This window comes from Clinocottus analis, unplaced genomic scaffold, assembly GCF_023055335.1.
Source record: "Clinocottus analis isolate CAN_PGR_092001 unplaced genomic scaffold, fCliAna1.0.p SCAF_15, whole genome shotgun sequence".
Taxonomy (NCBI): Eukaryota; Metazoa; Chordata; class Actinopteri; order Perciformes; family Cottidae; genus Clinocottus; species Clinocottus analis.
The window spans coordinates 18,596,203-18,611,409 of NW_027175876.1; the positions used below are offsets into that span (position 1 = coordinate 18,596,203).

A 15,207-nucleotide genomic window follows, 5' to 3' on the forward strand; every position below is an offset into this window, starting at 1 on the left:
CACTACTGTACTAATGTACTAATGCACTACTGCACTACTGTACTAATGCACTAATGCACTACAGCACTACTGTACTAATGCACTACTGCACTAATGTACTAATGCACTACTGCACTAATGTACTAATGCACTACTGCACTACTGCACTACTGTACTAATGCACTAATGCACTAATGTACTAATGCACTAATGTACTAATGCACTAATGTACTAATGCACTACTGCACTAATGCACTACTGTACTAATGTACTAATGTACTAATGCACTAATGTACTACTGCACTAATGCACTAATGTACAAATGTACTAATGTACTAATGCACTAATGTTAATGCACTAATGTACTAATGCACTACTGCACTAATGTACTACTGCACTACTGCACTAATGTACTAATGCACTAATGCACTACTGCACTACTGCACTACTGTACTAATGTACTAATGCACTAATGCACTAATGTACTAATGTACTAATGCACTAATGTACTACTGTACTAATGTACTACTGCACTAATGCACAAATGTACTAATGCACTAATGTACTAATGTACTACTGTACTAATGCACTAATGTTAATGCACTAATGTACTAATGTACTAATGCACTAATGTACTAATGCACTACTGCACTAATGTACTAATGCACTAATGTACTAATGTACTACTGTACTAATGCACTAATGTACTAATGCACTAATGTACGAATTCACAACTGCACTAATGTACTAATGCACTAATGCACTACTGCACTAATGCACTACTGCACTAATGCACTAATGTACTAATGTACTAATGCACTAATGCACTAATGTACTAATGCACTAATGCACTACTGCACTACTGTACTAATGCACTAATGTACTAATGCACTAATGTACTAATGCACTACTGTACTAATGTACTAATGCACTAATGTACTAATGCACTAGTGCACTACTGTACTAATGCACTAATGTACTAATGCACTACTGCACTAATGCACTAATGCACTAATGTACTAATGTACTAATGCACTAATGCACTAATGTACTAATGCACTAATGCACTACTGCACTACTGTACTAATGCACTAATGCACTAATGTACTAATGCACTAATGTACTAATGCACTAATGTACTAATGCACTAGTGCACTACTGTACTAATGCACTAATGTACTAATGCACTACTGCACTAATGCACTACTGTACTAATGTACTAATGCACTACTGCACTAATGTACTAATGTACTAATGCACTAATGTACTAATGCACTAATGTACTAATGCACTAATGTACTAATGTACTACTGCACTAATGTACTAATGCACTAATGTACTAATGCACAAATGTACTAATGTACTAATGCACTAATGTTAATGCACTAATGTACTACTGTACTAATGTACTACTGTACTAATGCACTACTGTACTAATGCACTAATGTACTACTGCACTAATGCACTAATGTACTAATGCACTAATGTACTACTGTACTAATGCACTACTGTACTACTGCACACACAAACTACGGTGGACATGCTGCACCTTATTCACCTTTAATGGATTAAAGCATTTGAATGAGTTTTGGAAGTAATAATAATAATCTCTTGGGACCAAAGGAATGATGTTAATTTTTAGGATAACAATGTTATTGTATGTCATTTGTTTATTACAGACATTACAGCTGTAGCACACGTCAATATAAATTATACCTGTAATGTCTTTTATAACTTTTTAATAGCTTTTTCCCACACGTTATGACATACTACCCCTTGACTCCAAAATGTTTGTGTTTTCAGGACTCACAAAGGAGTTCTCCTGTCTCGCTGTTTTCTCTGGAACAGGAGTTTGTTTGCACTGAAGGATGCATTACAGCGTAGCGAGTAGTGTGTGTGTTTCTCAATGCTCCATGCGTACACTTCTCTTTGTGGATGTCATGTGTAGATTGTTGAGCCCTCCGAGGCTCTATAAATAAAGTGAATTGAACCTTCACGCGGCCACTTGACTCATAGTGAAGGACTCACTTCCTGCAGCGCTGCTGCTCGTCTGCAAGCATCCAAATGAACAAAGTCCACAACAAAGCGGGAAAAAAAGCAAATACTGTAAATCTTTATTTTGGGCTGCAAGATTTGAATAGAAAAGCTTTTTCTAGCGACGTCAGAGATGAGTCATCAATCACCTCATTCATTTGTCAAATACATATCTGAGTACATGAACTTCCTGCTTTCCCCTCAGACACGTGTACCACAGAATGATCAGACGTACACATCCCCGTGGCGAGGGCGCTTCTGCCTCGTCGGCTGAAGAGCGTTTTGTTTTCATCACGTTCGGAAGTCCAGAGGCAGATCTCGCTGTAAACATGACGACAGTGGTCCAAATTCAAACTTAATAACTCAAACAAATTAGAAGCACTATTAAATATCTAATGAGGAACATCACTACTGTTATCTCTTTTTACTGAAAACAAACAAAAAAAAAACAATATTTACAGAGAATTCAGTCAGCACAGCATAACAGAAGACTTAACGTGCTCGATGGGAACACGTATGTACTCGTCTACAGCTGCACACGCGCAACAATAAGCATTTATTCGTGTTCACCATTGCAGTTTGTAAAAGCTCATGAAGCGGTTTTGTCAGTCTACACTTCATTGTCATATTACCTCCAAGTTAAAGCTTAAATAGGTTCCAACCAAGTTCGCATGGCCGTGGCACTAACAACCAGCTCGTGATCAGGAACGCTGCAGGAAGCAGGAAGTGGTTCGATGGGCGCCGCTTGTTCACAACAGATAAACAAAAACAAAAGAGCTCCCTTTGCTTCCTGAACAACGCGCTCATATTCACGCACAGTTCTGCAAAGGGGGCGGACCTGAGGTAGCAACACCAAAACTAATACACTTTGGGATTGATGAAGAAACAATAAAATTAAGCCTCTTCACATTAGTTCATTTTTCTTGAAAGCTCCCGAATCAACTGACACGCAGCACAAAACTAAATGTGGATAATAAAAAATAAACAACATTTTTAGAATGAAACTTTTCTATCAGAGTTGCGAGTCCTGAGAAAGAAGCTCGGCCTCGTTCCACTGAGCAGAGGATGGACCCGTGGGACGCATCGTCCTCCACACGATGCACATGTGATGAAGGGAGGAAGGCGTGCTTCATGATCGCTGAGCGGGTATTGTTACATTTTGGGAGCAAAAATTAAAACTTACCAAAATGATGCAAATGGTGAGATATTCTTGAAGTATAAAACAAATGTGTATATACAAAAATATACATCCTAACGAGACAATCCTAGCAGAGGAGGGTTGTGTATTCCCCCCAGATTAAAAAACTATTCAAGCCTATATTTTCTATTAAAAAAAATAAAAAAGGCAATTCTTCAAATAGTCCACGATACCGCTCGGTGCCGTGTTCTCTGGCATCAAAACAACTCAACACACCAGCGCCTTCAGTCCAGAATCAAGACCTGAAAAGGTATTGGATTAAAAAGACTTTAAAAAGTCAAAGCATTCATTCAAATTAAAGGTGGAGCCTTAACGTTGGTACGGCTCAGAGGCCAGCAGGCTGCTCAGGAGAGTCCTCAGTGGACTCCTCAGGAGTCTCCTCAGTGGACTCCTCAGTAGACTCCTCAGGAGTCTCCTCAGGAGTCTCCTCAGTAGACTCCTCAGGAGTCTCCTCAGTGGACTCCTCAGTAGAGTCCTCAGTAGACTCCTCAGGAGTCTCCTCAGTGGACTCCTCAGTAGAGTCCTCAGTAGACTCCTCAGGAGTCTCCTCAGTAGACTCCTCAGGAGTCTCCTCAGTGGACTCCTCAGTAGACTCCTCAGGAGTCTCCTCAGTAGACTCCTCAGGAGTCTCCTCAGTGGACTCCTCAGTAGAGTCCTCAGTAGACTCCAGGGATGATGCGGTAGGGAACAGTCCTGCAGTACTCGTCCCAGGCCGAGCCGTACTTCCTCCTGCAGGCGCTCATGTCGCGGGCGTCCCGGTGCACCAGCAGGATGATGAAGTAGATCATGTAGTACCACGGCAGCAGGTGGCTGAAGCCTGTGGGCCGACAACCAGCTTTACAAACTGTTCGTAGCATTATCAAGCTGCTGCAAACGTCCTCTGGGAGTTCGGTTTGTACTTAACACAGCTGAACTACAGCGACTGAACTACGCTCTCGATGTCACAGGTCTCTTTGCAAGAAGATCCATGAACTTAACGTGAGCTGTTGGTGCATTTCATTTGTAGCCGGGACAGTGAATAATAAACACATTTCAGTCCACAGACAGCTAGCTAGCATGGACTGAATACAGCATGCATGTGGGCTCTGGGACGCCTCGCCCAGCGCTGGCTCGGTTATCAAGGTGCACCCAGAATTCACCTTGACAATTGTGATAAACAGTAGGTGCATGAACGTCTGCTCCTGAGTGTCTTAACAACGAGCTAGGCTAAAATGCTAGTTATGCTGAGCGCAGATGCTAACAACTGCTGGAATGTTGCTCACATTAAACCAGCTGTTCTCAAACTTCCTGCAGAGTTGCTTTATTTCAAGCCCTTTATTGAGAACTTCACATATTCAAACGTACACGGACATAAAAGCTCATTAATAAATGAATACACGTCTGCAAAATGCGTCCACTCTGGTGGAAATGTTGACGTGCGACGTTCACAGGTTACGACTCTTTCTTACTGCTTTCTCCTCCGTGAGGTCTTTTCTCTCAGAACAGAAACAGACCTCAGCTCAACATGAGCATGAACTGATACCGCATCCCGTCTACACCCTGTTCATAGAGACGAGTGGAGAGCAGCTGACTGCAGCGCTAACACAACCTGGAGCTCTCCCTCTGCGTCCTGCTGTCCTCACAGGGTGAACCTCTAACGGAGCAGATGGAGGAGTCACTGAAAGTTATTTCAATGCAAAGTCTTCATGGACCATTGTGTTACAGCTTTGTTGAGGCGACAAACTAAGTTTGAGAACTGAATAAAATATCAATTTGTTCATATAAAAGCGAATGAATGAATATGAATGCATTAAGGTCTGGTTGAGCTCACCGCAGGGCAGCGACCAGGCCAGCGCCATGAACAGGTCCCCCAGGTAGTTGGGGTGGCGGACCACGCCCCACCAGCCCGACACCAGCAGACTCCTTCCTGTTGCCGTGGGGATCGTCTGCAGGTCTGCAAGGACACGTTACCACGGAGACAAGAAGGGCGTTCAGGCACACGGTACTGACGTCACTCATTCACTCATTCACTCATTCATCGACCCCGACGCCAGAGCAGCGGTCTCAAATGAGGTCGACAATCGGCATGAATACATCCTTTAAAGAGGTAGTTAGTGCATGTTCAATGAGATGAGTGTAGTTGTAGAGTTCTACATTAAATCCCTGCTGCACGCCGTTACAGCTGAGCGGCACCAGGCTGACCGACCCACACGGGCCGGCAGAGGCTGACCGACCCACACGGGCCGGCAGAGGCTGACCGACCCACACGGGCCGGCAGAGGCTGACCGACCCACACGGGCCGGCAGAGGCTGACCGACCCACACGGGCCGGCAGAGGCTGAGGAGCCGCAGAGAGACCCGTCATCAGGACACGATGATCCTCCAGCTCGGGGTTCAGGAAGGAAACGTCCTGACGTGCTCATTCATTCCACAACACGACTCACGAGACAGTTTGGGGTCCGCTGGGTTCCTCCTGAAGGCGTTCTTCTCAGAGTTGGACTTCCTGAAGATGTAGAAGCCAACGACTGAAAGAGACACAGAGAGAACATGTAAACATCTCCCCCCTCAGGCTGGGGAGGCACCGCTTTACCTCTGGGTCTTCACGAGCAGCCGGTTTTAAATGACATTAAGCAACAAGAACACATGCAGTCATCAAACACCCCCGATGTTGAGATGTTTCATGCTCTGCTACTTACGCTTGAGTGAGAGGATGGCTGCGACGGCAGGGAGGCTGAGCGGGTTGGGGTGGCCCACCAGGTAGTACGCCTGCAGGCTGTAGGTGAAGGGAACCCACACCAGGTCACCGAAGGCCAGCATGAAGCCGAAGCCGTCGTGCATCAGGTCCATGGTGGTGAGGATGGCCTCCTGAGGAGCACAGACATTCAGCATGTTGTGTACCGGGTCAGCATCTTTTCTTACATCCCCGAGTGATATTCCTGATGTCGTGGCGAGTGTACCTCGTTCCAGAGCCCGTCCACCACGTACAGCAGCTGGAAGAGGTTCACGAGGACCATGGAGTAGGACGGAGCGTCCAGATGCTGCTCCTTCATCTCAGCCAGCGCCATCGCAAAGTTGATCAAACACTGAACAGACGAGATGACAAATTAGTACCGTTCAGAAATCCTGCAGAAAGCCGTGGAGCCGTCTGCCAACTGTCAGGAGAAACATCGCAGTGAACGCAGAATGAACTGCAAGAACATCTAAAGTCCACGCGCGGCTCACACGCAAGGCGTTCTTACGTCAGGCCATCAACTGAGGTTCAACATAATTTCCACATGTGGCCACCAGAGGGTGCAATGTGTGTAGAAAAAAACTCCTCCTGGCTGGACTATACATGTTAACGTCTGCTGCTTTCAGTGCATCCAGCTATGGAAATACAAATGGCCTGTTTCACTCACAATAATACACTTCTAGTGCTCACTAAATGTTTTACTAACTCACCCAGCCAATCAGACCAGGGCGCATCTCACAGAAAAACTTCAGGTCAAATTCTTTGATGCGTGGGTTGAGCTCGTGGCCTTTGAAGAAGTCGTAGGCCACGCTGCCTGGTGGAGTAAAGAGAGCAGACGTCAGGCATCGCATCAGGAGGCACAACGCGGTGCGGCGACACTCTGGAGCTTCCGTACCAGAGTTTCCTCCCAGCGCCAGCTGCTCCCCGGCAGCGTAGCGAGAGCGGATGTACAGGTAGACGCTGAGCAGGACGGACACCAGGAAGGAGGCCGCGGTCAGCTGCAGGAAGTGGCTGTGGATGTAGGTGAGGTCCACGCCCTGCTGCAGCGCCGCTGCCACCGCCACACAGCTCACCGCCACGGCGAAGAAACCTGCAGGGACACAAAGACAGGAGGTTGAAAGGTGACAGCTAAGCCTCGAGCCATCAGGTACAGTCCCAGCACCTCCATGGAACAGGCGAGGTCAGTATGAGTCCAAACAGCCTCACCATTGGTTCTGTACTTCAGCCGCTCACCGGACCGCAGTGGCATGCCCTCGCTCAGCTGGAGAGGAACAGAGACTCAGATTAACTGAGGATTCTTTCAGCTCACACAAAACAATGCAATCATGTAGGGAAGGAGTCTAAGTCAGTGTAAGACATCAAGGGAAGAGACAGGATGTGAAGAACCGCTTCTCTTTCCTGTGGAGAATGTAGTTAACAACTCCTGACCAGTAATCCTTCTGCTCGTGCCAGAGATGAACAGAGAAGTCATGCGCTGGTTCACGTGTGACGGCTAACAGAGTAGAGCAGCTACAGCGACCTCCACTGAGCTCTGAGATGCTATCCTGCTGCTAACGGCTAACAGAGTAGAGCAGCTACAGCGACCTCCACTGAGCTCTGAGATGCTATCCTGCTGCTAACGGCTAACAGAGTAGAGCAGCTACAGCGACCTCCACTGAGCTCTGAGATGCGATCCTGCTGCTAATGGGGCAAAGACACAGACCTCATACTCTTATACTCTTAATGACCTCATACTCTTAATGACCTCATACTCTTATGCTCTTAATGACCTCATGCTCTTATACTCTTAATGACCTCATACTCTTAATGACCTCATACTCTTAATGACTTCATACTCTTAATGACCTCGTGCTCTTAATGAACTCATGTTTTCATTGTGGTGGTGTGTTCAGCTCTCACCTTTCCGACAGGCAGCATGTAGAGCAGGACCTGGAATAAGATCCAGAGGACCACAAAGCCGAGCGCCTGAGCGTCCCAGAAGGCTTCCAGAGGAGGAAGAGGGGGGGGGAAGCTGCTCAGGCTGGGGTCCTCCAGCTGGACCTGGAGAACCAGGAAGAGAACCCAGGCCGGCAGGAAGAGCAGCCAGAAGTAAGCTCCTGAGGAGGAGACCGGGAGGTTTACTTACCAGGACACACACATTTACACTGACAGCGTTGTTCTCCACAACACACACGGTGTTACACAGAGCAACGCTCACAGAGGATCCTGAAGTTAAAGCCATAGTTTAGATGCTGTCTGTCTTTACTGGTTAATAATGAACTGTTGCACCGTTACAGAACTTTGGTCTATTAATGCCGTCAGTTAAAACAGTTATTAAATACTAATGCCAACTAAATGGTTCTAAGAAGCTAAAGATTCCTCCTGCTGATAAAGAGAGCAAGATGTTACCCCACTAATGAGTAAAAGTACAGAATACTGAGCGACACGTGTGTCGTCATCAATAGGTCATGTATCTACAGGTTCTGCTAGCGTTCACACTGTCAGGAGGTCCACCGTCTACACACTGCCTCAAACAACAGAAATTGAAACTCCATAAAATGAACTGGAGTGTAAATAAATACAACCTGCCTCTGAACGCACCGGGCCCTGAATGCAACACTTTGCAGCCCGTCCCCAGGCTGGTTGCTGCCTATCGGCATGAAGATGTGTTTCTTATCCTAAAACCAACCTATCTTGCCTCCAAAGTCCAGCGGGCCGGCGGCAGCGGGTGCGGCAGCTGGCGTGGCTTCCTCCTGCAGCTGCGCTGGTTTGGTCTCCGCCGGTTTGGCGTCTCCGTCGTCCTTCCTGCGCCGCAGGTTGTAGCGCCCTTGTGCCTTAGCCGGCTCCACCACCCCCGCAGGTTTCTGAACAAACAGTTTGGGATTAATAAAAACCTACAAATTAAAACTCTCCGCTGGACAGAGAACTAAGGACCTGCAGGCTGTCCATCAGTCATAGTCGAGGCTCATCACCAGGCAACGACCCTTAAACTACGCCGGTGACGTCTAACGTCTCGTCTGTAGCAACTCAACCTGATGGAGGCTCACACCGTGCGAGGTGCAGATGGACTTCATTAACTTTACTGTAATTGATCCCATACACCACTTGATCAATTCATGAATATGTATTTTTAATAACTCAGATTCACACGATTCGCATGTTTTTAATTACCAAAGAGAAAAGAAACACTCACCTCGTTCCCTGTGTTATTCTCCTCTTGTTGCTTCTTCTGTTCATTATTGTTGCCGTTGTTCTCAGCTGCCTTCAGCTGGCCAGACAACAAAGGAGGAGACTGATGGAGATGAAGAGACGAAGAGGAGCAACGTGAGCACTCGGCCGAGAGAACGTGACGTTATGGTCAAAACACACGATTCCCTTCAACATGGTGAAGAGGATTCAGGAAATGTTATGATCATCTTGCCAGATAACGGTGTTCCTATTGAAAACTCATGGCTTTAGTTTCAGTCAAGACAACTTGAATCATCTCGTCATGAATCAAAAGCCAAAGGGGCTTTGATGCAGCGGTGAGTGCTGGACCAGCCGTCTCCTCTGTCGGGACACTTCGCTCTGACGCTGTGCAGATGATCTCATATCGCTCTAAGAGATTGCAGTGTGTATTGCGCCACATTGTGACTCCTTACAACCGCCTGGAGGGAAAGTTAAAGGGCAGGAAGCCCAAAGACCCGTTCAGCAGAGCGCTGTAAAGCGTCTGTACGTCGCCTGCTCCAACATCCCCAGCGCCGAGACGGGGGATGAGAACGCCGCCGTGGCTCTTACCAGAGGACTCAGCCGGATCTCCAGAGAATCCTTCAGCCTGGCGTCCCTGCGGGAGGACGGCACGCCATCCGGCGCCGCCGCGGCAGCGACAGCCGCCGCCGTGCGGGAGGACGAGCGGCGCGTGGTCCGGGCCGGGGAGCGCGAGCGGCTGCGGCGGCGGCCGGGAGAGCGGGAGCGGGAGCGAGAGCGAGAGCGCGTCTGGAAACCTGAAGCGTTCTGAGGGGAAACAGCAATGGAGCAGAGAAGGACAGCACAACCGTTAACAAGTGTACAGGAGAACAGACACAGACGACCTCTTCTGGTACGTAAAGCTTCACACAGCCGTCATGGAGAGGCTGGAGCAGCTCCTCATCACCCAGAGGGCTGCACAGGTCATCACATATGAACCACGGTCGCTCTTTGGCCTCCAGCTCTGAGGTGAACATGACAGACTGTGACACTGAGCTGAAGAATGAAACTACACCAACAACCAGACGATTAGCAGGAGGAGAACACGACGATACTGACGATATCATCAGAGTTCAACTAAAAGGCTCTCAGTTCAGGTGAAGAAGAGCCTCACTGAAACACACGTCTTGATGAACAGAATGACTTCATAATGAGATGAAATATAAGACAAAGCAGCGCCGTGTTTTCATTTGGGGTAAAAGGTTTTGGTGAAAGGTTGTTTTGCCTCTGTGAGTAAGCACCGCTCTTATTTTAATGAAAGTATGGGAATCTCTGTTTATTTCAATGAGTAAACATATTTCGGCCGTTAAAATCAATTATTCATTTTCATAATTTCAATCATTTTGTCCATAATCGTGCAGCCCTAATAGTTAAATAGTAAAAATAATAATGCTATTATTAGTGTTTCAGCGCTGGACATTTCTACATAATGGCTTTACAGCTGTGATCTGGTTTAACACAACACGTAGTTGTAACTGGAGATGCACAGAGAGACACTGACATCACATGTTGGTCCCATACAGACTCAGGAAGATGAATTGGATATCATTATTTTCATAAAACCAAATTCAATACATTTATATAAATGATATTTAACACAGATGTTGTATGAGTATTGTTGTATATCACTAGGTATTCAAGCTGAAATGAGGACCAAAATAACAGCTACTGTACCTTTATAGCCAACAACCAAGAATTCAACTGGAAAGAGCTGATTCCAGCCAGACAAACGAAAGGTTCATGAAACCGTGAAAAGAAGGAGAAGTTCAGTTTGCTACCTTGATGTCTTGCTCCTTGAGCTCCAGCTCGGTCCCATCCTTGTAGATGACGGTGTACAGACTGCTTTTGGCATCAAAGGCCAGCACCTTGACCTCATAATACAGGTTGCTGCCGGGCCAGCGGCCCATGACCATGTCGCCACTCTGATACCTCACAGCAGGCATCTTCACTGACCTGACCGGAGACAAGAGACGAGGAGAAAGAGCCAGAGAGGACAGAGATGTGGGAGAAAACAGAGAGGAAGGGAAGCGCACAGGAAGAGGAGAGAAGACACGCCTTTAGCCTTTCATCAAAAACAGCATGCAACTTTTAGGAGAAAAGCTACGCACATTTTGCATGACATGAATAAGGGCTTTTTTTTAAACGTATTTATTGAGAGAAGTGTCAAAGCAGAGTGAGCAGGATGATGCACTGATACAATGGGAGGCATTGTTATAGCACCGAGCCCCTTTCTGTTTCCATACAGTCCACAGACGCCCAGCATGAGCTCAAACTTCAACAATATGTCACAATGACACGAGCGCTGCATCTCAATGGGCTCATTGTCCCCCTCTGCCTTAATGCTGCTCTGCCTGTTTACTGCAGACAATTACTGAAGCAATGTAGTCTATAACCCCTCTCTGAAATGGTCTTAGAAAAACTGCAATCAAGCAACTTATGATGCGATCACAAATAGAGGTTGTTCAAAAGACACAGTGCCGAGGATTAGAGCAGCAGAAGACCTCTTTGAGCCAGGAGACCCTCCTGAGCCGAGAACCTGAAGCAGATGTGTTTAGATCATCAGGTACTGAACAAAAGAAAAGCAGCTTGTGTGTGAGCTGAGAACCCGTTTAGTTGTTGGACTGCAATAAAGGTCCTTCAGAAGCGTCCGCTGCGTTACATTAGCCTACACGTTAAACGGCAAACGCCAGCTGTAGTGAGCAGCCTGCACACAATGAGAGGCCCGGCGAGGTCAGCATTACGGACCATGAGGGACCAGAGAGGCTCAGTGTCTAGAAAACCACTACAGCAGAACTGCTGACGGGCCCGTCCCTGCTAGGTTTACCCAAAGCCGTCTGTCTGACACACTCGTGCCATTCAAGTCAACCAGGCGAGGACTTTTAGACCAGCCACTGTCACGACAGGAAACTGAGCTCTGGTTGTTTACCAAAGTTTACCAAATCTAGCAGCCGGTTTGCGGACAACCACAATGTAAGATGGTGAACAGTTATAATGAAATGTCAAAGAAAAACCATTGTGCAGATATACACACAGCTCTATTAACCGAGCTACATGGAATCATGCCATGTATCTGCTCCTCTAAATCACCTGTCCAGGTGTTGCAGGCCACCGCCAGCACAGAGCACACACTGCAGCAACACGCTGCAGGAGTAGCACCTAACAGTCAATAACTGGAAGTGAGGAACCACTGACTGAGTCAGAACAGCACGCTTTTGGTTTCAGCAAAGCAAACGTAGATCTCCTCCAGCTGTGCACGGAGGAGCATTTATCATGTCAGCAGTCTGGCTGAGGTACATTCCTGTGGACCACACGGCGCTTCAGTAAACTACAGCACAGAGAAACTGATTAGAGGGGAAGATCGGTTGCTACGTCATACTTTTTTTGGATCCTAAATTGTCCAACTCTGGTAAAATTAAGCATGTTTATCAAACAACTCCTCTAAGACAATAATAACCATTATGTTGACAGCAAAACTACAGTCAAATCTGATGTGTACCTTATCTCTTGTAGGCCTTTATAAAAACACAAAACTCCAGCAGTCCTTTAAGTAACCGGCTGGCCAGGATTAAGACAAATAGTTAGGGAGAGTCAATGTATGCAGTCAACCCTTAATCTACTGGCAACGCATCTAATCTTGGAAAAATATATCCGAAGCCCCGTGCTGCCGTCCTGCCAGCAGAGCTCCAGATGGGATGTGACGGTCCGATTGAGAGAGACCGATGAGTCTCCTGATCAGAGGCTGGCTTGATGAAAAGATACCGGAGGAGGAGTTTACACAGCCCTGTGTGTGGAGAGCTGCTGTTTCCTCCAGCTGTATGAAGCTCTGACGTGCTACATGTGAACCAAGTTATAACATCATCATAGAGACATAACAGCTGTATGATGCTCTGACGCGCTACATGTGAACCAAGTTATAACATCATCAGAGAGACATAACAGCTGTATGATGCTCTGACGCGCTACATGTGAACCAAGTTATAACATCATCAGAGAGACATAACAGCTGTATGAAGCTCTGACGTGCTACATGTGAACCAAGTTATAACATCATCAGAGAGACATAACAGCTGTATGAAGCTCTGACGTGCTACATGTGAACCAAGTTATAACATCATCAGAGAGACATAACAGCTGTATGAAGCTCTGACGTGCTACATGTGAACCAAGTTATAACATCATCAGAGAGACATAACAGCTGTATGAAGCTCTGACGCGCTACATGTGAACCAAGTTATAACATCATCAGAGAGACATAACAGCTGTATGAAGCTCTGACGTGCTACATGTGAACCAAGTTATAACATCATCAGAGAGACATAGGTAACGTGATTATCTCACGGACCAATCAGATGCGTTAAACATGCAACACTAACTTAACATTACTCTCCACCCAGCGCCAGCTTAATGTGACGTCACTGTTCAAGCCGTCAGAGCAACGCACGCGCTCTTACAGGTTTGTGTTGTGAGGATATATTATGAGACCATGTCCTGTGAACCATCTATCATAATGTAGTCAAACTAAGCAACAAATCCAGGTGAAGAACACATAATAATACCTCTAACCCTTGAAATCTCAGTTTGCATTTCTAACGTTAGTCTCGCACGCACCTCACGTTGCGTCGTGTCAATATTGGACCATCGTGTCAATACTAAAGCACTTGTGTTGATTGACGCTAACGTATTTTAAGTCTTTACACTTAGTAAAGAGAGGTTTTGCTGCTCAATACAGAGACCGGACGGGTCTGTGGTGATGTAGAGCCTCACACCTCCTCAGTGCTAACGGCACCGGACCTGTCGCGGTAAAGTTAGCTGGTTAGCTTTAAGATGGCCAAGATGGTGCATTACTGCTGCCGGTGAGCAAAACACACACACCCGTCAGGAGAATGAACCCTTGACACATGTGAGAACAAGTCCAGTAAACTCAGGTCAGAGACGGCAACGCTAGGAAAGTCTTCAAAACACGTAGTTACGCTAATATGCACGCAACAGGAAAACCCGAATGGGCTAATATTGTCGTTATAATGAATTAGTTACTTATTTATATTTGACAGAGCGGGCACTGTCTAATCTCATGCCAACTAATGAATGTCCAGAGCGTTACAGTGAACATCCCCGTGCTGCTGGTCCGAACTAACACACATCACTAACACACATTACTAACACAACTCTGAAGAACGACGACTACTACACACATACTGACGGTCCCTCCGGCGGTTTTACTTGAACCAGTGAAAACAAGTAATATTCCAGGAACTAGTCGGAGCCCAGTCTCCGTTAACTTCGCTAAAACCAAATATCCCAACAAAGAGAAAAGCACAGCGATTTGCCATTTTCCTCACAAGCCAATGCATTGGTGTGGCGCACCTACCTTATTACTGTGGGAGTAATTCCAGTGAGTTCAAGTGATCAAATAATCCTTTCCAAGGTGATAAAAAATATAAAATTAAGATTTATATTTTAAAAACGGACCGTGACAGAGGTTTGACGTAGCGTTCACTCTCCCTCCCTCTCTCGGCAAAACCCACCAGTGACTCGGAAGGCGCGAAGGCTGCTGATTGGCGGGCTCAGCGTTCATTTCAAATGGCTCTGCAATCTGATTGGTTCCCAGTGGATTTGATCTGAGCCAGGATTGGTTCTGGCGGGGCTCACGACTACTTTGTTTACTGGTGTCACATTACCGCCAGACAAAATGGTAGAAGTAGCAAAACCATATTAACATCTATATCAGATAAAAACACCCAGGATTTTACTAAATGATCAATAACACAGCTATAATGGTAATATTTCTTAATAGTAATAATTCATAAATTAACTAAATGTATGAATAAAATATAATACTGGCCTTTTTTATAGAAAGATAACTTCATGTATACTTTGTGTTTAAATAATTGACAAAGAGGAAGACTTTGTATGTTTCTCTATGTTTCTGCTATGAAACTGTGTTCACAAAGGCACAGTGCATCTTCTGGAAGACTTGCCATGCTGTGTGTTCATCAAATATATATATATATATATATATATATATATATATATATATATATATATATATATATATATATATATATATATATATATATATATAT

The 15,207-nt window shown here is 45.9% G+C and overlaps 1 protein-coding gene across 2 annotated transcripts; it reads right to left on the reverse strand.

The window, feature by feature from the left end:
* Positions 1 to 2,091: 2,091 nt before the first annotated feature.
* On the reverse strand, positions 2,092 to 14,636 carry lbr (lamin B receptor). Of its 2 annotated transcripts, none has more exons than XM_068577658.1 (14): positions 14,493 to 14,636; positions 10,903 to 11,077; positions 9,677 to 9,892; positions 9,093 to 9,191; positions 8,589 to 8,763; positions 7,820 to 8,016; positions 7,127 to 7,181; positions 6,816 to 7,010; positions 6,631 to 6,734; positions 6,147 to 6,272; positions 5,886 to 6,054; positions 5,634 to 5,714; positions 5,022 to 5,144; positions 2,092 to 2,334 (listed from the first exon to the last, which is right to left on the reverse strand). In XM_068577658.1, the coding sequence occupies exons 2-14, from the start codon at positions 11,065 to 11,067 to the stop codon at positions 2,168 to 2,170; spliced, it is 1,872 nt and encodes a 623-aa protein (XP_068433759.1). In that variant the 5' UTR covers positions 11,068 to 11,077; positions 14,493 to 14,636; the 3' UTR covers positions 2,092 to 2,167. The 2 variants fall into 2 exon arrangements, with proteins under 2 accessions (XP_068433759.1, XP_068433760.1); XM_068577659.1 differs by lacking the exon at positions 2,092 to 2,334 and adding an exon at positions 3,726 to 4,028.
* Positions 14,637 to 15,207: the final 571 nt, after the last annotated feature.